This window comes from Erpetoichthys calabaricus, chromosome 12 (assembly GCF_900747795.2).
Source record: "Erpetoichthys calabaricus chromosome 12, fErpCal1.3, whole genome shotgun sequence".
Lineage (NCBI taxonomy): Eukaryota > Metazoa > Chordata > Cladistia > Polypteriformes > Polypteridae > Erpetoichthys > Erpetoichthys calabaricus.
In genome coordinates this window covers 10,194,047-10,218,254 of record NC_041405.2, presented here as the reverse complement: position 1 = coordinate 10,218,254, position 24,208 = coordinate 10,194,047, and the positions used below count along the sequence as shown (strand labels likewise).

Below are 24,208 nucleotides of genomic sequence, written 5' to 3'. Positions count from 1 at the left end.
GCCGGATGTAATTGTTGACGATTTGGCCTGATCCTGGATCTGTCGGTTTTTCGAAACTCTTGCTGGATGTATTGTCATAGCAACACATCCTAATCCTCAAACCTGCTCGGAGCAGTTTGTTCGATGTAAACAAGGATTAGCGCACACAGTTAATCAGTGTCCGTGCGTGGAATTCATCCAGTCGTGGTTTCACCGTTCATGAATGAGCGACCAATTGATATCGGTGCGCAAATTATAAGAAGAGAATTTCATATAGAGAGGGTTTTGCGCGATCGGCAAGATCCTTTATTGCTCCCGGGGGAAATTCTTTTCGAAAGATACCACTTTAGCCGAGGGGGAATATTGTACCTCAAAGATTTATTAGCACCTAATATTCGAAGTGAAACTAGGCGAAGTCGGGCTCTCACAACCACACAGAGAGTATGCATTGCTTGGAGGTTTTTTTGCAAGCGGCACTTTTTTATATACTGTAGGCGATGTGGAAAATCTATCTAAAAGTGCAGTTTGGCAGGCAATTCATAAAGTCTGTTTGGCACTGAAATATTTCCTTCAGGTTTTCATTGTGTTTCCTGGACACACATAAAAGAGGCGTTTCATGCCATTGCAGGTAGGTAATACACAGGTAAAAACACCCACAGTTCCATAAAGAATCTCAATCAGCCTAACATTCTCATTACCCAGGATTTCCAAATGTGATTGGGGCACTGGATTGTACGCAGATCCGAATAATCAGACACAGTGTCTTCATCAAATATTTGACCTTCGTGGGTGGGCTGGTCTGTATCATGTCACTCGAATCCTGAAAGACAGACCCACTCTGACCCTGGCCATGAGGCTGATCCACTTGTGAAAAGCGATTTTCTTTAGGTGGTCCGCAAATTGTCTAACAGCCAGTCAGTAAATCAATCAAGGATATGTAGCTTTATATATAGAAGATTAACCTTGTGATTTGTGAACCTCAGTTTACATTGACATGACCTTTTCTTTAGTTCTTTTTCAAATAAAAAAGGGAACTATGAAAGAAGCATTTTGTGAAAAAGGATTTTATATATAGTATTTAAGCATTGTACAACTAAGTGTAAATTAAAGGAAATTAAGCTGTGGGGTAATGTTTGATTTTTATTTTAGTCACTTAGCATTGAACTTATAGTGTTAAAGATCTTGGGAGAATAAAGATTCAAACTATTAAAAGAGAACTTTTAATAGTCAAAGGTTAATTTAAAAGTACAGAAGACAAGCCTCAGTCAGAAAACTGCAGTCCTAACAATGTGTCTAAAGGTGAACTGATACCTGTCATTGGAAAAGGACCCAATGGAGAGTGCTTGACAGAAACCTAAACGAATGCCAGAAGAAAAGTGGGCTTAAGAGTTATTGAGTCCTTCGAAAACAGATAATGAATTACATTTTATACCAAAAAAATTGGACAATTATATGTTTTATTTAGTGATTTATTTTAAAAAAACAAATAGTTTTAAAGCGTGGTATCATTTTTTAAACACCAAAGGGAACATTATTCATTATCTGGAGGAATGCATGTAGAGTATTGATGGAGGAAGTGGACACTGCCGGGCCAGATCAGTTCAATCAAAGACAGCCTCTCTTCCATCATTGCATCAGGGTGGGTTTTGCTTCTGGTGATTTTTGAATCACAGTTGTGAATCATGCAGGAGAGCCGCAAGTGGTTCAAGTGAAAGAATGAAGAGCATAGGAGAGAGGGGGCAGCCTGCCCTCACTCCCCTGCAGATGAAGCAGTAACCAAACTTTGTAGCTTAGACAGTAAACTTAGTCATAAAATCATCAGATTATATTGAAGCATTTCAGATTTTATGGAATGCCGGTAAATGTATTTCATAGTACAATTTAAATAGATTTTGTAAGATGAAACAGCTTTCTGAGTGATGAAAACAGGTGCAACATTTTAATCACAATGTATACAGCAGAGTTCTTACAGAAAACTCATATCTTTGTACTGTATATAAAATGCTAAGGGTTGTGTCTCTCTGTTAAATAAAAAGATGCAAACCACTTTGCCTTGAACCTTGATCTTGGTTTTAATCAAGAACTTATCTCACAAAAAGTGTAAAATGACCCATTATTGGAGGTGTAGGTTACTTTGACCACTTATTTGGGCTTTGGGTCTTTTTCACTGTGAATGTTAATGTGGCCATGTGCATTGGCTGATAGGAAAATAATAACTGTGTATGTGTACATCATGGCTGTTAGGAAAAGAACTTTGCCAGCATCTTCTGACAGTGCAGCACATTGCACTGCCAATTAGACAGTGGACACATGGACACATGTATTCATTGAAAATTGGGATGAATAATAACAATCGTAAATAATTCAAAAAAACACCCCATAACCATTGTGAAATGTCAAGTGATAAAATATAGATTAAAAGCCTCATTAAACAGCATTTGGGGAACATAATTTCCTTATCAGGGATCTACGTTGATTCTGCAGGGTGGCAGCAGTTGTTTTTAATATGGGAATAAGTCGACAGAGCAATGTCAGTAAAGCATGCTAAAGTTGTGACCAGGATGCAAGCCAAAAAATCCCTAGAGGATGACTAGAATGAAATGATTGAAAGCCAGGAAAAAGTAATCAACCGAGTGTCATGATTTGGAGTCTCAAACATAACAAAATGGATGTGAGGCCTCCTAAAAGGACGATGAAGGCAAAGCTTCCACTGGGAAATCCTGCTGGCCTCAAGACTCCTGACTGCAGGCTTCCAGTCTAGCAGACCCCTAAATAAGGCGAGCTGGAAAAATAATTAGAAATGTCCCTAAAATTTAAGGAAATCTCCACAAGAGGAGGGAAAACCATAAACCCTCAACTTGTGTACAAAAGAGCAAGCAAAGAATCTTTATAAATGAAGGATTTATTAACATAAAATAGAAATATACAAAAATTCAGAGTACAAACAAGTCCAAATTGCAATCCAGAAGATGTAATCCTTAAACAGAAACAAGAAAATCACAGAAAAACTAGTAAATCCAACAAAAATAACAATACTTAGATATACTCCTAACCCAAGTGCAATGATTTCTTGATTTGAATTTAGCTCTGGCCTTAAACAGCCAGGAGATGGAATGATGTCATGGTGGGCCCGCCCCCTAAGCCCCACCCACACAACATCAAGAATGGAAGAGTGGATAAAATGACAATATACAGTTATGAAAGTGAGAGAATATACATTAAAATGTGAAAAATAATAATTCAAAAATGACAATAAAACACAAAATATATATAAATACAGATCCTTAACATAATACCGAGCCAAAGCAAGTGACATAAACTGTAATCTGGGACAGAAAACATTTTGAAACCAAACACCCTTTAAATTAACAAGCAAAGAGAAGGTGCTGTCAGACTATTTGGATCTCTGACTTGTGATGTTTCACCTTCCCAGTTCAGTGTTTCCAGACATATTTTTTAGAGAAACATGAGGTCACTGTTGATTTGCTACTTGGCCTGAAAACAAAAAGTAATTAAAGAAACATAGCATTTTTGTGGAAATAAAAGAACAACATCAACTTATTAAACGTGTATCACATCACTACAAATTCAATACAACCAAAAACTGGCATTTCTGGCTGACTAGGTTATGTATATACAGTATGCATGCAAGCAGGTTGTATATATATTTTTATACAACTTTCTAAGGTGAAAGGTCAGCATTATGTCACACCTCAGAGAATTCAGGTAGTCTTTTTTTTCCCTCCCCCTGAGTTGACTGACTTGCAGCTCTGAGTTGGTAGGGCATTTATGTGGAATTTCTGACTCGAAAATGTGGATTTTCCATCAGTTCAAAAGCAGCATTAAACAACTAGGAAGTATTGTACACTTCCGGTTGACCTTACCTGACAATAGCATGGCAAAATAATGGTGGCCATAATTAATGCAAGACGGCACCACAGGAGAAAGCAGAAAATTGTAAAAATGCATTGAAACAAAATATAAATGTTACCCTTGGATCCCTAGGTCTAAGAAACCCTGGAATGAAGAATATTTAATTTAGGAATCCCAGAAACCAAATCCAAAAGTCAAATCATAACAAATTTGTTTTGATGACTAATGTTATTATCAAATCAATTATTTGAACGTTTGTGTAATTTGGTGTGATTTGAGTACACGTGGAGGCCATTTTTGGGGGACAACAAACACTTTAAGCTTTTTCCATTTCAATGAATACCTCAGGGTACTGCAGTTTACCTTACCACTTCCCAAAGATGTGCAGGGTAAAGTTAACTGCTGCTTTGGGTCCTCCCTGTGTGGAGAGCGCTTTGAATAGTGAGAAAAGCGCTATATAAATTTAAAGAATTATTATTATTATTATTAATTATTATTATTAATTAGTGATTACAATTTCATCCCGGGCGGCACGGTGGCGCAGTGGGTAGCGCTGCTGCCTCGCAGTTAGGAGACCTGGGTTCGCTTCCCGGGTCCTCCCTGCGTGGAGTTTGCATGTTCTCCCTGTGTCTGCGTGGGTTTCCTCCAGGTGATCCGGTTTCCTCCCACAGTCCAAAGACATGCAGGTTAGATGCATTGGCGATTCTAAATTGTCCCTAGTGTGTGCTTGGTGTGTGTGTTTGCACCCTGCGGTGGGCTGGCACCCAGCCCGGGGTTTGTTTCCTGCCTTGCACCCTGTGTTGGCTGGGATTGGCTCCAGCAGACCTCCGTGACCCTGTAGTTAGGATATAGCGGGTTGGATAATGGATGGATGGATTTCATCCCAGTGTGAGTATAATTGTAGATATGTGGGTGTGAGTAGGCCTTGCGATGGAGTCGTGGACACTCCAGGGTTGTTTCTTTTCTTATGCCCAGTGTGTCTGAATTAAAGAATTAATGAGGTTGGAGACTATAAGAAAAAGTTGGAACAAACATTTGAAGAACGAGTTTGGAGTTCCGTCAGATTGATATCTGCCAGATATGGTACAGGCTACAGACCATCGTGGACTAGAGCTAAAAACTGCCGCTGAAGTGAGTGCTGACTCTTTACTTGCTCATTAACTGAACAGGATTTATTTGCGTTTTGTGGTCATTCACACTAGGATTACACATCTAGCATGAGATCACTGCTTCAGCGCATGACATGTGCCGGGCTCGACAATGAATGAACATCAGGAAGGCAGCTGGTCCTGACGTGTGTATTGTGCTGATCATCTGCCTGGGGTGAGTGAGTATTGAATTTCCTCACAGGCAGACCCCAGGTGGTTACAGTGAGATGCTGTGTCTCCAATAAAATTACAGGAGCCCCTGAAGAATTGTACTCTGAGGCCCGAGTTGTGTTCCCTTTACACCTACTGCTGTGGGGTACAAAATCTGTACATTTTGGTGTATATTTCCATTATTTTTTGGATGGACATCTAATTATATTACAGCCTGGGAAAGGAAGACCTGCCGATACCTCAGAGAACATAAAAAAGTTTTCTTTTTTGGGAAAATGGACTTTGAATTAATTCATTATATTGACAGCCAGCCAATAAGAATATCTAACAATCACATCTTGCAAAAACCCCCAGTATATTTTTAGAATAAATATGCCTCGTCTGAGGAGCGACATAATAAGGAAGGAGGGAGGAAGAAGAAGGGATGAATACATCAGAAGAGAACAGAGCGATGGCAATGTACGGCCGTTTCCATCTGGTCGTCAGAAAAGCATCATGAACAACTACGAGTGCTCGATCACAAGCACCCTGCAACATTCATCCTTGTCATCTTTACCTTTTTGTAAGCTTTTTCTAAAGATTATATATATATCCAGACTTTACTATCAGTCCTATTTTCTATTATTCTTTGTTCCACTGGTATTATTATTATTCCTGTAATAAATACCATGCTGCTTTTAACTTTCTATGCTTTGTCTTAATTTCTAGAGTGATTGAAGTAATAAAGTAGATTTCTTTGAGCACCTGGTGGAGCCGGAGGTTTGCCATACGCTCTGTGCTGCAGGGTTTATTAAGGCTGAGGGTAATAGCTCCTCCCAAAAGTAGGGAACAGTACGTAAAGTAAGGCATTCTTGGCTCATAAATGGCCGATAGTCAAGAGTGCTGAGCCTTTGTGTGTCTAAATTTATTCTTGTATACCAAAAGTAAAATTTAGGTATGAGATATCATTAAAACATTGTATGTTGTTCATGCCGATAATAAGTAAGTCTCTTGAAGTGCTGAGAGAGTGACGGGCTGTGCTATTCCTAAGGCACTTGTGTGGTTTAAAGTTCCAGAGGTTAACCAGCTGTGTTGTTTGTCATTCATGGGGCACTGTTGTGATTAGGTTCTGTGTGTATGAGTATAGCTATGTATGCATGTGTTAATCTTAACGTGCAACAGTAGACCAACCCGATAATGAACTTGACAAGTACACTTACCCTTGAAGAAAACAGGTAAAGGGTAAGTAGAGGGAAATACTACGATAATACACCTATGATTGTGTGGCCATACATAACTCCATCTCCATTGTGAAGGTTGTTGATGACATGGTGAAGATAGGTATCATCTCTAACAATGATGAGATGGCCTGTCTGGAGGAAGTGGAGAACCTGGCATCATGATGCCAAGCAAATAGCCTTCAACTGAAAATCAAGAAAACAAAACTGCTGGTTGTGAATTTCAACAGGAAGCAGGAGCAGTCCTTCACACCAGTCCATATCAATGGGGCTTCAGTGGTAAGGATGAGCAGCTTCACGTACCTTAAAGTTCCTATCTCTGAGAATTTGATATGGACTCAGCATATCCAAGCTCAAGTACCTTCTTAGGCAAATGAGCAAAGTTAACGGTCATCTTAACACTGAACATCACATCCTGGTTTGGTAGCTGCTCTGCCCAAGACTGTAAATCACAGCAAAGGGTAGTGCCAGCAGTGGAATGCACCATAAGATCTGCTCTCCCTTCTCTGCAGGTCCTTTACTCAAAGAGGAGTAGGTTCAGAACAACCAAAATCTTCAAGGACTCCTCCTACCTCAGTAGTGGACTATTCCACCTGCTGAAATTGGGCAGTCTTATGACTAAAACAGAGAGGCTCAGGAGAAGCTTTTATCCTCAGGTCATAAGGCTTCTCAATCAAGACATGCCCCGCAGCATCTTTTGAGCAGTCACACTGATCTTATTTGATCACAACCCTGCCTCACATTTGTCATTTTTTTAAAAATTGATCTATATACGAGGGACACTCAAAATGTTTCCGCACTTTTATTTTTTCATTGGAAACGGTGAAGGCAGGAGGAGTACTGATTAGTTGTGTCTGAGAGTGTCGTGTGACTAGTTCTGTCTGGCAAGCCAGCTGCCCTTGCAGTTTAGTATAAGAGTTGTTACCTTGTGGAGAAGGTGGCTGCGAAACTTATAAACTGCACTAAAGAGGAACGGCATCCTGTCATTCACTTTTTGTGGGCAGAAGGTGTGCCAGGAGCACAAATTCATCTCCGCATGTGTGCTCAGTGTGGGGATAAAGTTCTCTCTTGTAGAGTCGTCTATGAGTGGATAGAAATGTTTGAAAATGGCTGTCCTAGTGTGACGGATGTAGAGAGCGCTCCGGACGTCCAGCTATAGCCACAATGATGTGAAAGCAGCAGTGCATCACTGGCTACGCACTCAACCAAAAACATCTTTTTTTGATGGCATTAAAAAGTTGGTGCGACGCTGGGAAAATTGCATCGCAAAGCAAGGTGACTATGTAGAAAAGTGACGTAATTTGTTTTTGAAATCCGTAATGAATAGAGTTAAAAAAAAGTGCAGAAACCTTTTGAACGTCCCTCGTATATTGTCATGCGTACGCGTCAGTGGATCATACTCCAGGCTCTTCTGAAGGATTGTTGAAAAGGGGTTTTGGCCCTAATCTTATCCTCTTTCATTCCTTCCAAAGTGCTGAGAAGAAGCCCAGTGGGGGTGATTGACTCTGCCCCTTCAAGTCTCTCTGCTGCATTTCCTGTGGTTCCCAGAAGGAGACGTCACTCGTTACAAGAACACACCGCAGGATGGAGCTCCTTCCCACTGTGACTTTAAAAGGTTTAGTTGGCTATGAAAGGCTCTTGAGTCAAGGACCCTGAGTTTCATTTTCAATTTTTGCACTTTTTGTTTGCTCATTTGTTTCAGTAAAACGAGGATGACCGGCTTGGCACCCCAACATCCACCTTGTGGACCTGCAGTTGCTTCCATCAACCACAATATAGATATATAATTCAATTAATGCATTTGCCTTGCACAATGGTCTTATATATATTATACCATAATACAATAAGTGACATAATATTACGTCACTTTGTCACTATATGTTATATATTGTATATTGTATATTGTTAGTTTATTTTTAAAATTGAAGCTGTTTCTATTTAGCCATATTATATTTAAAATGTAAGTTGTTCTCTTTAGTCTTAATTGCTTTTCTAGTTCTCTATACTTCTTGTATCTTTTTCACAATCTGAGTAGTGAAACAGTTTGACATTTATTTCACTGTATGTTGTACACATATAACTGTGCATGTGACAAACTGAGAAATCTTGAACCTTGGACCTTGGGTGGTGCCATGGTTAGCACAGGTGGATCTCGGTTCACTTCACTTCAGTCCCTATCTGTATGTAGTCCACGTTCTCTTCGGTGTTTCCTCCTCTAAGTATCAGTTAAACTGGTGGCTCTAAGTTAGCCCATTATGAGTAAATGTGGAGTGTGAATGGTGACAGACTGGTGTCCCTGTCTCGGGTTTATTCCTTATCTTAATAAGCTACAGGTTCCCTTGACAAGATATCAGAAGAAAATGCTTCAAACCATTAGAGACAGCTGTTCTAATTATGTGGTATCACCGGAAACTTTCCACAATTGTCGCTGACTCTTGTTTTTATTTTTGGACCTCCAATGCTTTCTTCCTTTTTCCAGAAATAGTAATTAGTTGCAAAATTTTCTCTTGATGTGCACATGCCTAATCTAATCCAAAAATAGTGAACATTTTTAGGAGATGATAAGAACCTAGTGTGTCTTTAATGGAACTCTGCTTAGCTGAAACATCTGGATTACTTCTCTAAAGGGAGTTTAATGGTGTGACCCCACTAGACTTCCCTCAATATCCAAACTGTTTGATCCCTGAGGTCGGATAGCTCTCTTAAGTTTTGTCCAAAACAACTTCTGACCAATCATATCCTCCGGCCACTGTAGATATGTCTTTTTACGGATAATCCGGCGTAGCTTGTGGTAAGCGGAGAGCATGTGAGGGGATAGCGGTTCAAGGAAAATGATGACCAGGACATCCTGATGCTCCTCAAAGAGCCTGTGGAGGGCCACCTGTACCTCCATGGAGCACCATTCACTGAGGAGATAGTTTGAAGACACCACACACAGTGTTTTCCTACTGGTGTAAATTGCATCCACAATGCTGCTCACAATTGGGTTGCCGGGAACAAAGTCGCGGTGATGGAGGCACAACTGGCAGTCAGCTTGATCCGAACTCCCCTCTAGATTGGGCAACAGCTGCTCTAGAACCCAGACTTCATCTTTTGAGCTATATGACACAAAAGCATCATACCTGGAAGAGAGAAGTAGGACAAAAGATGCTAAGCAGAGAATGTAAGAATAAATATTACTTGCTGGATGCAGTTTTACAGTAAAAACAATTGTTTAATATGATCTTATATATATGTGACGATTATCGAGGATATGTATGAGAGTGTGATGACTTGGGTTAAAAATAGTATTGTTGAAACAGACAAGATCCCAGTTAGTGTAGGCCTGTACCAGGGATCTTCTTTAAGTCCTTACCTCTTTGATTTGGTTTTGGATGTGTTGAGTCATTGGCTAAAAGACCAGCCCACCTGGTGCAGGCTTTGCACTGATGACATTGTGTTGTGTAGCACCAGAAAATAAGAAGTAAAGAGGAGTTTGGAAGAATGGAGAAGGGCTTTGGAAGATGGAGGACACAAGATAAATAAGAAGACATAATATATGAGGTTTAATTGTGATTTGGACTCAGAAGTTAGCCTGCAGTGAAAGCTATTGAAAACAGTTAATATATTTAAATATCTGGGATCATTGATAACTCACGATGGAGAACTGAATGCAGAGATAACCCATAAAGTGCAGTGTGGATGGATCACGTGGAAGAAGGTATCAGGAGTATTGTGCAATCAATGAGTTAAGGCAAGTTTAAAGGTTTTTAAGACAGCGGTAAAACTAACAATGATGTATGGAGCTGAGACATGGACAGTGAAAGGAGCACAGGAGAAGAAGTTGGATGTGACAGAAATGAAAATGTGGAGATGGATGCGTGGATTTACAAAAGAGGTCAGAATAAGAAATAAGAAAATTAGGGTTACAACACAAGTGGGAGAGAAATCTAAGAAAGTACAGGACAATAGGTTGAAGGGGTACGGACATGGGTTAAGGGGAGTGTGGGCAAAAGAGTGATGAAGAGAGAGTGAAGGAGGCCAAAGCAAAGTTACATGGATAAATCAAAAGAAGATCTGGATTAAAAGGGCTTGACTGGGAGGAAGGTGCAGGACCGAGCTGTATGCAGAAGGCTCATCAAGTGCATCGACTCCACATAGAAGTAGGAAAAGATGAAGGAGAAAAATAATAATAATAATAATAAGAAGTTTAATATGCTCTTATCATATGATTATGAAATTAGAACAACTGGAAAGAAATTTACCTTTTACTTTAAAAGGACACTAATAATCTATATCTATAACTATATATCCATAACTATATATATACAGTATAGTGGAATAAGCACTCTGTTGGTGCCGACCTGACACAGACTGACAATGGAGGCACAGGTGAAAATAAACAAAAATATTTATTTTTGTACACTTCAGCCGTGAGCACGTCTTCCCCGTGTCCCACACAGTCAACAAAACACACAGAAAAGAAAACATCCAAAAATCACACTCTTCTTCCTCCACTCCTCCCAGGCAGCTTTGTCCTCCTTCTCCCGACTCTGGTGCCTCGAGTAGTGGCTGCATTATTCAGCAGTGATAATTAAGCTAATTTGGGCTGCACTTTCGGGTGTGGCTGCATTCCACCCCACACAGGCTCGTTAAGCCACGCAGCTCCTTCCGGTGGTGGACATGGAGCCCAACAGGGCTGAGCCCTGATGTCCCACGCCTGCGGCCCTGATGTAACCCAGGAGGGCTGCCACCACGCGTTCTGGGGGACATAGTGTGCATCCCATGGCTGCTCTCCCGGACTCAGTGTCAAAGGGGCTTTCCAGCCGGGCATAGGCCCCGGCTGTCCACTACAAATATATATATATATATATATATATATATATATATATATATATATATATATATATATATATATATATATATACTGTATATATATATATATACTGTATATATATATATATATATATATATATATATATATATATATATATATATATATATATTTATTATATTTATATATATCTATATATTTATAGATTACTACAAATATATATATATTATATATATATATATATATATATATATATATATATATATATATATATATATATATATTATATATATATAAATATATATATTATATATATATAAATATCTGGACAGAGACAACTTTTTTCTAATTTTTGGTTCTGTACATTACCACAATGAATTTAAATGAAACAACCCAGATGCAGTTGAAGTGCAGACTTTCAGCTTTAATTCAGTGGGGTGAACAAAACGATTGCATAAAAATGTGAGGCAACTAAAGCATTTTTTGAACACAATCCCTTCATTTCAGTGGCTCAAAAGTAATTGGACAATTGACTCAAAGGCTATTTCATGGGCAGGTGTGGGCAAGTCCGTTGTTATGTCATTATCAATTAAGCAGATAAAAGGCCTGGAGTTGATTTGAGGTGTGGTGCTTGCATGTGGAAGATTTTGCTGTGAACAGACAACATGCGGTCAAAGGAGCTCTCCATGCAGGTGAAGGAAGCCATCCTTAAGCTGCAAAAGCAGAAAAAACCCATCTGAGAAATTGCTACAATATTACGAGTGGCAAAATCTACAGTTTGGTACATCCTGAGAAAGAAAGTAAGCACTGGTGAACTCAGAAACGCAAAAAGACCTGGACGTCCACAGAAGACAAGAGTGGTGGATGATCACAGAATCATTTCCATGGTGAAGAGAAACCCCTTCACAAAGCCAACCAAGTGAACAACACTCTCCAGGGGGTAGGCGTATCGATATCCAAGTCTACCATAAAGAGAAGACTGCATGAAAGTAAATACAGAGGGTACACTGCAACGTGCAAGCCACTCATAAGCCTCAAGAATAGAAAGGCTAGATTGGACTTTGCTAAAGAACATCTGAAAAAGCCAGCACAGTTCTGGAAAAACATTCTTTGGACAGATGAAACCAAGATCAACCTCTACCAGAATGATGGCAAGAAAAAAGTATGGAGAAGGCGTGGAACAGCTCATCATCCAAAGCATACCACATTATCTGTAAAACATGGTGGAGGCAGTGTGTGGCTTGGGCATGCATGGCTGCCAGTGGCACTGGGACACTAGTGTTTACTGATGATGTGACACAGGACAGAAGCAGCCAAATGAATTCTGGGGTGTTCAGAGACATACTGTCTGCTCAAATCCAGCTAAATGCAGTCAAATTGATTGGGCGACGTTTCATGATACAGATGGACAATGACCCAAAACGTACAGCCAAAGCAACAAAGAAGTGAAAAATTCTTGAATGGCCAAGTCAGTCACCTGATCTTAACCCAATTGAGCAGGCATTTCACTTGTTGAAGACTAAACTTCAGACAGAAAGGCCCACAAACAAACAGCAACTGAAAGCAGCTGCAGTAAAGGCCTGGCAGAGCATTAAAAAGGAGGAAACCCAACATCTGGTGATGTCCAGGAGTTCAAGACTTCAGGCTGTCATTGCCAGCAAAGGGATTTCAACCAAGTACTAGAAATGAACATTTTATTTCCAGTTATTTAATTTGGCCAATTACTTTTGAGCCCCTGAAATGAAGGGATTGTGTTCAAAAAATGCTTTAGTTGCCTCACATTTTTATGCAATCATTTTGTTCACCCCACTGAATTAAAGCTGAAAGTCTGCACTTCAACTGCATCTGAGTTGTTTCATTTAAATTCATTGTGGTGATGTACAGAACCAAAATTAGGAAAAAGTTGTCTCTGTCCAAATATTTATGGACCTAACTGTACATATATATATATATATATATATATATATATATATATATATATATATTATATACAGTATATACTGTATATATATAATCCAATGTCTGTCTGTCTGTCCGCTTTTCACAAGAGAATTACTTAACGGATTTAGATCTGTGGGAACCAGAATTCTGGCTGGGTTGTATGGGATCAAATCTTTATTTCTCTCAATGACATGCAAATCAATTTATAACCTTTATGTAATGTGTTTTTTCTGGATTGTTTTGGTTCATGTCCTATCTCTCTCCATTAAAATAAAACTACCATAAAAATTAGAGACTGTCCATTTCTTTGTAAGTGAGCAAACTTACAAATTCAGCAGGGGATCAAATACTTATTTCCCCCAATGTACATGAGATTTTGTGTGAGGGATAATTGAAAGTAGGTGGGTTAGAACAGCCAGGGTGAAACATTTTCATAAATACCCAAAATTTTTACCTAGAGGTTCGTCTCTTGAAATTTTACTGTTGAGAAGAGATTATTTAAATTGTTCAGTTACCTAAATCCTCTGGTGAGGTGTGGTCTCCTATAGATGTTTAATATTGAAACTGGACAGGATAACCAGAATGATCCCACTATTAATACAGTATGTGTGTTTCTCATTTTGCCAGCCTGGCCATTCAGAGGTGCCAGAATGTCCTAACCCAGTTTTACCATGGGATATGTAAGTGACTAATCTGTATCCAACTTACAAAGAAAACCTTGAATTTCTTACCTGTATCTTTGTTGGCCTTGCCTTTTCAGGTGGGTTTCATGGATCCAGGCACGGAGCAGGTAGTATCCATAAAGGAAATACCAACGTCCTTTACAATAAGCCAGGCTAAAGATGACTGTTGACAAGACCAACGTACAGCTGATGCAAAAGGCCTGGAGCTCAAGCCTGGCAGAGCAGATGCTCGGGTCAAAGTTGAACAGATACTTCGAATTGTGTGGCTGCAGTGTTGGACACTTCATCTTATAAAATGAGGGCACTTGAGTTGAGGATGTCAGAGTCCAGCTGAGGAAATTTTCATTTTCGCACACACATGCAAGAGGGTTATAATAAATGTCCAACTCATCAAGATGAGGAAATAACTCTGCAAGGTTCAAAGTCACCACCTGGATCATGTTATTCTTTAGGTTAAGTTTAACAAGGCTTCTGCTTAGGCTGTGAAAGACTTCGGATCGGATCTCTGTCATCCCAATATTCTCCAGGTCCATTTTCTGTAGCTTATGAAGACTGGCAAAAGTTGCATTGGGAATCAGAGACACCCCATTGCACATGTCACTCATCTTAAGTGCAGTGAGGTTACTGAGGCTGGCAAATGGCAATGTGTTCAGGGAGTACAGCTTGTTAGAAGAAATATCGAGGTCATTTAAGTGGTCAAGTCCAGCAAACAGATTACTAGGTAGGATGTGAATCCCATATGGCTGCTGATGATTAAGTCTCAGTCTGCGCAGGCTGGTCAAGTGTACAAATGATGGATACTCCAGCTTTAACTCAGAGTATTGGAGATTATTGCTCGCCAAGTCCAAGATGTGGAGGGAACTGAGACCTCTAAATATGCCTTCACTGAGGCTTTTCAGCAGGTTGCGGTCCAGGTAGAGGTTGACCAGTTTGCTGAGTCCCAAAAAGGTGTCCGCCTCAATCCGTTGGATCTGATTTCCACCCAGATCAAGGATTCTAAGCTGTGTCAAGAAACAGAAAGTTTTTTTATAGAGTACTGAGATCCTGTTATTGCGCACAAGTAGAATTTTGATTTTGTTAACATGGTAGAGCATGGAGTCAAAAAGTTCTCCTATAGCATTTCGGCTCAGGTCCAGCTTCTCCAGCTTGTGCAAACCATTGAAGGCCAGTGTGTGAATGTAGATGATCTGATTTACAGCCAGAGACAGGGTGCGCAGATTGCTGAGTCCTTGGAAGGCATTTTCACCAATGGAATAGAGACGATTGAATTGAAAAGTGAGGTTCAGGAGGTTCGGGAGGCAGGCAGATCCACTGGGAGCACACAGATCCATACTTCTGATTCGGTTATGAGCCAGTTTCAAGCTTTCCAAAAAGGTCTGGTTGCTTTGGAAAAGTTTGGGCTCCTCAATTTGGTTGTCAGACAGATCCAAGGACTTGATTTTGGTACAGTTCTGGAATGCCTCTTGGACATTCCTAAATGAGTTTTTGTTTAATTTTAGGTGACAAGTGGGTCTTGAGGACAGAACTTGACAAAGCATTTGTAGTTGCTCAGAATCATTGTAAGACATTGAGCAAAGACTGATGTTGAGAAGTCTGGGAGCCCACGTGCTTTTGAGGAGTGACTGTAGCTCCAGAAGGCTTATTGGATTTCCACAAAGATTCAGGTAGATCAGAGAAGGGAGAAACAATGATGTCAGTTCCTTTGCTTTTGAGATGGAGTTATTAGATAAGTCTAACTTCAGTATCTTGTTAGAGGTTCCACTTGTGTTAAGTCCCAGCTTGGATATGTTATTATAAGACAGACTTAGTTCATTTATATTGGCAGGCAGTGAAAATTGAGACTCGAGGCTCTGGGGTCCAATACTCCTGGCTACCAACTTTCGAAGAGAAATAAGACAGGACACAAAAGTAATGCTAGAAAGAGGATTATGAGAAATGTCTAGCAGATGCAACCTTAGAAGCGGCCTGAAAAGGTTGTCCGAAAGGTTGCTGAATTTGTTACCACTCAGGAAAAGTAATGTCAGTTTGGAGAGACTGGTGCCGAAATCTGACGGCAGGTTTGTCAGCCTGTTTTCCGATAGGTTTAGGCTCTGTAGCTGCAAGCCCCGCAGAGCACCTTCTTGGATGTCCTCAATCTGATTCATATCCAGACGGAGAAGCGTCAACTTGGGAAAAGAAGCAAAATCCCCCTGTTGCAGGATCTTGATGTGGTTGGAGGAGAGGTTAAGGCACTCCAGGTTGGTAGGAAGGTCTTGCACAGCAGCCCGTGTTTCGTTGATGGGCTGATTGACACAAGAGATCCGTATGGGCTTACCAGCATGCCGAAAACACCTCCTTAAACTGTAGGCACTGGTCTGAACTCCACCGAGGCAAACAAGCCAGATCAGATAAGAGTGAAGAGCCATCTCCCTGCTGAGTGATTCCCTCAGTTTGAACTGATCTTGTTTCACTCTTCTCCTTTTCACAGTAAGCCACTAAGAACAGAGATAGGGGGAAGTGGTTATGTTGTATGTTTCCTTTATTTCTTACAAATAACGAAACTTTGTGAAGAGCAAAAAATAACATATATATATATTATTAAAATTGTGTACCATGGAAAGGATGAACACCCAACTTGAGACTGATAATTATATATTTTTGGTAGACCAAAAATAAAATCAAAACTCAGCAATTGCGACAGTGAGGGCATTGAGCAACCAGCTGTGAATCATGTTAGTTTAGAAAATCTGGACAGGGAAAAAGAGGGTAAGGACAGAGTTATTCATCCTGTTAGGTTTGATGACATTAAAATCACAGCAGATGACTTTTCTTATTAAATTATTCATCCTGTCATTAGGGTTACCCTGCCTCATGACTCCATGCGTTCTACTAGCATCCTGATCAATGTGTAATTACAGGTGCTCCCTATGTCCGCATAGGTTATCACATGGTACTTCCATGTTCAGGCACACCAGTTTGACTGGCAACTATCAATTGGCCTTATAAGGGACAATGCGGTGCAATGTCACTCTTGCGCCTTGGTGTGTATGTGTGAGACACTTGCTAAGTCAGCGTGACTCAAAATATTATTCCGACTTGACTTCTCGGGGTGTGCTAAGTTCTAGTTTACCACGATGACTTCTGGTTTCAATGCTCAACTGGCAATTTCTGAGAAACTTCGTACTTCTAAAAGACCCCACCAGAGACCTTTCCATGCTTCGGTCTGTCTTCCACCCTGCTGATCCATCCAAGGTCACGATCTCCTTCGAAAGTGATCATCTCACAAAAACGAAGATGAGCACTTGAGGTCCACAAATAGATCTGAGGTCTCAAAGTGTCCTGTCTGCAGCTACGCCTTTAAAATATGAATGAATGGTGATGCTAAGTCTCGTTTAGCGTACAGTTTCATGGAATTCCCCCATACAATTTGTTTCACGTGCAGTTTTACAAAATACAAAGCACACTAAAATTAGTTTTATAGGATAATAAAAATTTTTGGAGCAAAAAGCAACAAAACAGTTATATGAGATACATGTAAATGCAGATTTGTTAAACACACAGATAACAAGGCAGAAACTGATTAAACATATTGCGAAAATTATCAGCATTGACACACAGAAAAAAGGTTTGGGGCAGCCACCCATATACTTAATCCATGGCTGCAAAAGGGCAAATACAATTAAAGTTGTGAACAGGTTTGAGTCCAAATCGGAACTGAACACATGTGGAGGTTGTCTTGCTTTTAAAAGTAGGTCGGCGGAAGTGATGTCATCTGGGGGCCGGAACCAGAAATGAGTACTTGGGGCCAGAACTGGAAGTGAGGGTCATGTGGCCGGAACCAGAAATGACACCATGGGGCTGGAAATGGAAGTGACATCTTCAGGGCTGGACTCGGACAGAATTTCCCATATTTGATCTGCAGGAATATCAGAGAAAAGATTAGTGTACCCCACCGCCCCCTGGCCTGCATGGAATTACCTTTGATTGGTCCCTCTAGCTGTCTCCCATTCGCACGTGTGTGACAATATATGGAAACCAACAATATTTGTCCAAATAATTAACTGATAAGTTATGGTCAGTTGGCAAGGTCAAAAACTAAGCTACAGTCCTGGAGACCTCGGTCCACTAGCCAGCTATCCCTCCTGGGTTTTCTATATTGGAGCCTGTGCTGGCCATCCAGTCTTACAAAAGAATCTTTCTATCCAATGATTCCAATGTTCCTTTATCCAAGATGATTTTTTTATATGCAGGATGGCAGTCTGGCAGTAGAGCAGTGGCACCAAGTGCAACATCCAAATACAAAGAAGAGAGACAAAATAGAGGAGGGTAAGACATATTGTGATACTTATAGTTCCCTCCATAATGTTTGGGACAAAGACACATTTTCCCTTGATTTACATGTCTGCTCCATGGCTTGAAATTACAAATCAAACAATTCAGATGTGATTAAAGTGCACATTGCAGACTTTCATTTAAGGGGGTTTGCAGACATTTTAGTCACACAACACTTTTTCTACACAGTCCTCCCATTTCAGGACACCATAATGTTTGAGACAATTGGAGTCACAGGTGTTTGTGATTCCTCAGGTGGGTTTCATTGCTTCATAAGATAATTCAGTTTCCTTCTACCCTTTAGAGTCTGTAGATGCCATGAGGACAAGAGCTGAGCCTGTGAAAGTCAAGGAAGCCTTTATGAAGCTGAAAAACAAGAAAAGAACACTAAGACACATCAGCCAAAATTAAAAATGATCAAAATCTATGAATCCTAAATGATGTTGGCTCTGTATGGAAGTGAAAACAGCATAACACAATGAAACATTTATGAATGGGTAGAGTGAGAATCAAACCATTCAAGATATCAGTAAAACCTTAGGATGACCTAAATCAACTGTCTGGAATATCATGAAGATGAAAGAACACACCAGTGAGCTCAATGATCACAAAGGGACTGCTAGGTCAAGGAAGACCTCCACTGCTGGGGACAGAAGAATTCTCACTGTGATAAAGAAAAAGCCCCCAACGTCTATCAGATCAGAAACAGTCTTCAGGAGGCTGATGTGTGTGTGTCAGAGATGACTATCTGCAGAAGACTGCTACACTGAAAGATGCACACCACAAAAACAAGATGGCCAGATTATAGTTTATGCAAAAAGGGCTTAAAAGAACCTGCATAACTCTGGGAAAAGGTCTTGTGGACAGACGAAACAAAGATAAACCTGCATCAGAGTAATGGCCAGAGCAAAGTGTGAAGACAAAAAGGAACTGCCCAAGATCCAGAGCATACCACCTCATGTGCTAAACAAGGTGCTGGGGGTGTTATGGCTTGGGCATGTATGGCTGCCACAGGTCCTGGAACGCTTCTCTTCATTGATGATGGACCTGCTGACAGCAGTGGCAAAATGAATTCTGAGGTGTAGAGAAACATCCAATCTGTTTAAGTTCCAGTAAATGCCTACAAGCTCATTGGATAGCACACCCTACAGCCAGAAAAGGATCCAAGGATACTGCTGAGGCAACACAGGAGTTCTTCAAAGCTAAAAAATGGAAAATTCTTGAATAGCCGATCCAGTCACCCAATTTAACTTCAACTGAACAGGCCTTCCATATGCTGAAGAGAAGGATTAAGGGGACAAGCGCCCGGAAACAAGCAGGATGGCTGCATTAGAGTCTTAGTAGAGCATCACCAGAGACAATCCTCAGTGATCCTTGGTGATGTCTATGAATCACAGACTTCAAGCAGTCATTGAATGCAAGGTATATGTGACAAAGTCTTAAATATGATGGTTTTAATAGACATGCCATTTCTATGTCCCAGACATTACGATGCCCTGAAATGGGACGACCGTGTATAAAAAGTGTTGTGACTTACATGTATGCAAATACTCTTAAATGAAAGCCTACCATGTGAGATTTGATCACATCTGAAGTGTTTGATTTGTAATTGTAAACTGTGGAGCAGACAAATGTGATAAGTTGTTTAATTCAATGTCTCTTTAGCTCCCTCTTCAGTTCTTGCCAGGAATTTCTGATCCAGCAGGATGTCATTGAGGTATTTTGTTGACCAAAACAGGTTGGACCATTCCCTTCTTTCTATTCAGTGATAGATAGATAGATGTAGCTTTTAAGTGTTCTTTCCAGGTGCTTCAGTGAAAAAATAATTTGACCACAGACACACACAAACACACACACACGCTCTGTTATTCCAGAAAGGAACCTCTTACACTTAAAAAAAAAAATAATGATGATGTACCTTTTTACTTTATGTATCTAATTTAAATTAATTTAACTTAAAATAATTAATTTTGCTGGAATTAATTCAGTTTTCTTTGGTTACATTGACTTAAATTTGTTAGCTGTCACTCTAACTCAAGTGATTTATGTTGAATCAAAGCAATCAGCATAATCCGTCTCAGGGACCGTTGTCATTACTCAGTAATTTTATGGTAGTCTTACTCAAAATTAATAAAGTTAATTTTGATTTTATCATTTTCTATGCTGTGGTGTGCTGGGCTGGTAACATCACTTCAAGAGAGATCCACCAGATTAACAAGCTGATAAAGAGGGCAGGCTCAGTTATGGGATGCTCTCTGGACCCGCTGGAGGTAGTAGTGGAGGATGGAGTGAAAACAAAACTGAGTGCCATTACAAATGATGCCGCACATCCTCTCTGACACACTAACACTGAGGACTTTCAGCCAACGAATCATTCAGCAAAAGTGTGTCAAGAAAAGCTGCAGGAATGCAGTATGTCTGCAAAATGCCACACTGTGACTGGGAAAGAAAAATCAGATGTTTTCTTTCTTTTGAATTTTCTCCCTTTCAGTCATTCTGATCTATCTATCTATCTATCTATCTATCTATCTATCTATCTATCTATCTATCTATCTATCTATCTATCTATCTATCTATCTATCTATCTATCTATCTATCTATCTATCTATCTATCTATCTATCTATATGGCTGCTGAGACACAGTTGTGTTATCTTCATGAAGGAATGGCAAGAGAGAGAGACAGACAGTGATCAAAAGGTAAGAAAACTCTATTCTTATGTTGCTACAACTTATTTTGGTATACCATTGGCCAATGGGTTGCGGCAACTGCTGTGCTTCATCCAATCCTATTTCAGCCACCGTCCATTTCCAGTAGCCAATGCAATAAGTCTACTTGTCTCTTCCTGGGGTTTTCACAAATGAAAGAGCTCCCTCACATTCCCCTTCCCAGTTCAGCTACTTTAAAGTGTGGGTGTAATAAATAAGCACAAAAGGAAACAATTAAGCCGTGAAACTGGCCCAAATGGTCCTTTCCTCATCAATGAAACTCTGGGGGTAGAAAACCTGTTTGTCCAGCTTTCTGACTCTTTAACATTACAAATATATTTATAAATTTCTGTGTTAGATACACTTGTTTTACATTCCATTGCATTCTTTTCCCCAGAACCTTGTTAATCCAGTTTCGGGTTACAAGGGCCTATGCTGGCAGCCTCAGTCACATAGGAGAAACCAACTGTAGATGGAAAGGTAATCATTCATAGAGCCATCACGCCATACTTAGAGGCTTGTTTAAAGCTGCCATTGAAGTTATTTTCTGCACATTATGAATTTTAGAGAAGCACTGCTGGAATAATTTGGGGGGAAACCTAAATAAGATAAGAACTAAGCCCAAAGCCATCGATAAAAAAGTACACTTTGGTCATCAAGTTCTATTTACACTCGTGTTCCGCAATTTGTCAAATGCCCAGCACATTTTAAAACAGCCTAACTTTCTATTTCTATTTTAATAAAAGTGCAATTGACTCATTCAGCTACATCCAATTTTAAAGAAGTTAAAATTTTATTATTAGTTACCGGTATTTTGTTTGTAAAAAAGAACTACCATCAAGCAACTTATATATTTTATGCGATATTGTTATATTTATATATTACCTTGTAAATAATATATATTCACTTCTAGAAATTTGCATTCATTTACGTAATATTTTTTCTTTGGTATCATTTATCAAAAATTGTGAAATTCATGAAAATAAACACATGCCTACAGTCCTCATAAAAAGCATACATGAATGTAAATACATAAATTCATTGATAATGCATTTAAACCTCCAGATTGCAAGAAACACTTCATATAAATGTGGTATTATTTTAGGGTTAAGCTGCCATAATCCGACATTGGTTGGAAGACTGGCTAGGGGCACCATTTATACCAAGAGCAGCACAAATGCTAGAACTGACCAGGATTTCACATCTTTTTTCCCACTTAGTACTAATTTTGGTCCAGTGGTTATTGGTAGCTTTCCAAACCCCCTGCAGTGTCCAAGAAAATCTGATAACGAGACAAGCCCATTGCTGGTTGAAAAACACATTTGGACCCCTAGGAGGGGGAGGGGTGAGGTGATAGGGGGCAGCGCCCCTCAATGTCCATTGTGGGTAGTCAGTATTACACTTCGATGACTGGAAGGGGGGAGCATGTGCCCCCTCAGTTACATAAATGGTGCTCCTCTATGTACATACTGCAGAATTAACAGAATGCGTGCCTCTTGGTCTCAGAAATGCATGCCCCAAATTGATTAACCGACTTGGGCTGTAATCACCAGTCTGAATTTTTTGGAGTGGGCGCCCCATACCGCCCATAACTAAATGTGCCACTGATAGAGACACAAGGCAGAACATGCTCTCGGGATGACCAGGGAGGTACCCATGTGTCTCTCTTGTAAAAAAATTTAAGAAAAAGAAATGTGGTGGTCATTGTTATCTGATGTTTTTTTTCCAGGTAGCAAACACATATGGACCAAAAAGGACTGATATGGTCCAAAAAGGTCTGATTGGTCCACATAGGATCCAAAAAAGTCTGATTGCCTGGCACAGATTTGCTGAGAGCGAGCAAAAAACCTGAACATCTTGGGGGTCCTTGAGGACTGGGTTAGGAACTTCTGGTCTAGATAGATAGATAGATAGATAGATAGATAGATAGATAGATAGATAGATAGATAGATAGATAGATAGATAGATAGATAGATAGATAGATAGATAGATAGATAGATAGAACACGTAACAAAGTTTGAAACAATCTTTTAAAATAATTAAAGTCTTTAGTCTGACGCCATTATCCAACGTGACTTACAACATCTGAGATGCCATCGATTACATTTCTTTTGTTTTTCGACTTGCTCATGGTCATACTGCATCTGTAGCAGGAATTGAACCCACAACCTCAGAGTCTGAAGAGGTTTAACACCTCTGGACGTTGGGTATTGTGAAATAGTACAGCCCGGACACACACAGGCAGACACGTTTTCAGCCATCACCACACATTTATTTACACTAATATAATACAAAGTCTTACGTGCACTGCCACCAACAAACCCCCACAGTCTCCCCAAAGTCCAGGCTTCAGTAAGCCACCTCTCTTTCTTCTCTCTTTCACACACACATCAGGCCTATCCTCATCGCCTCCTCTCCGACCTCGTCCACCTCCTCACCCAACTCCAGCCTTGATTGCAGGGCGGCGGCCCCTTAAATAGGCAGGCGGCTGATGACCACACCCGGCCACCTGCCACAGTATATAATGTGTTATTCTCAATTAAAACTGAGTTTTTCATCTGTACTGTAGGGGAACCATTTTTAGCTCCCTAAAGAATCCACAATCTCCTGGATCATGAAGTGCATGAACAACAGAAAACAGTTCATAAGTCTCAGGAACTGTGTGTGTCAACATTCATGGGTGGTGTGTAGCACTGAAGCACCACAGGGAACTGTTTGATCTCCCTTCCTGTTTAATTCCAGTACAATACCAGTGCTTGCTACCCATAGAAATTTCCAGATGACTCCTCCATCATAGGCTGCATTAATAATGGAGATCAGCCATAGTATAGGAGGCTTGTGGTACAGAGAGAACCTCCTGAAGCTCAACATCAGCAAGACACAAAAGCTGGTGGAGGATTTCCAGTGTGCCAAAGGTCCTCTAAGACCAGTCAACATTCTTGAGGGGACATAGAAGTGGTAAGGAGCTACAAGTACCTGGGGGTTCACCTGAACAACAAACCAGACTGGTCTGACAACACGGTGGCGCAGGACAAGAAGGGTCAGAGCAGACTGGACTTCCTGAGGTGACTCAGGTCTTTTATGGCATGGAAATGTTCTACCAGTCCATAGTAGCCAGTGGGATGTTCTATGCTGTGTTCTCCTGGGGAAGCAACTTGAGCACAAAAGATGCCCAACGACTGAACAAACCTATCAGGGAAGCCTACACCATCACAGGGCAAACCCTGGACACACTGGAAAGCTGCTGTGGAAAAGAGGATGGAGGCAAAATTGGATGCCATTATGAAAAATCTCAACTCTCCCCTCCAGGGGGCGCTCTCTTGAAATGCTTTACGATGTACTAAGAAGGGCCTGTGGGGGTCTTT

At 40.3% G+C, this 24,208-nt stretch overlaps 1 protein-coding gene across 1 annotated transcript; it reads right to left on the bottom strand.

The window, feature by feature from the left end:
- Nucleotides 1–8,779: 8,779 nt before the first annotated feature.
- Nucleotides 8,780–16,371, bottom strand: LOC114661827 (toll-like receptor 13). The gene is made up of 2 exons (XM_028815033.2): nucleotides 13,874–16,371; nucleotides 8,780–9,510 (listed from the first exon to the last, which is right to left on the bottom strand). The coding sequence occupies exons 1-2, from the start codon at nucleotides 16,228–16,230 to the stop codon at nucleotides 9,021–9,023; spliced, it is 2,847 nt and encodes a 948-aa protein (XP_028670866.1). The 5' UTR covers nucleotides 16,231–16,371; the 3' UTR covers nucleotides 8,780–9,020.
- Between the last annotated feature and the right edge of the window lie 7,837 nt (nucleotides 16,372–24,208).

Excerpts from the sequence above, each read along its gene's own strand:
- LOC114661827 (XM_028815033.2), bottom strand. The coding sequence starts at position 16,230 with ATGGCTCTTCACTCTTATCTGATCTGGCTTGTTTGCCTCGGTGGAGTT. Across the intron at positions 9,511-13,873 it reads CAAGGCCAACAAAGATACAG|GTATGATGCTTTTGTGTCAT; the intron begins GTAAGAAATTCA and ends TCTCTCTTCCAG.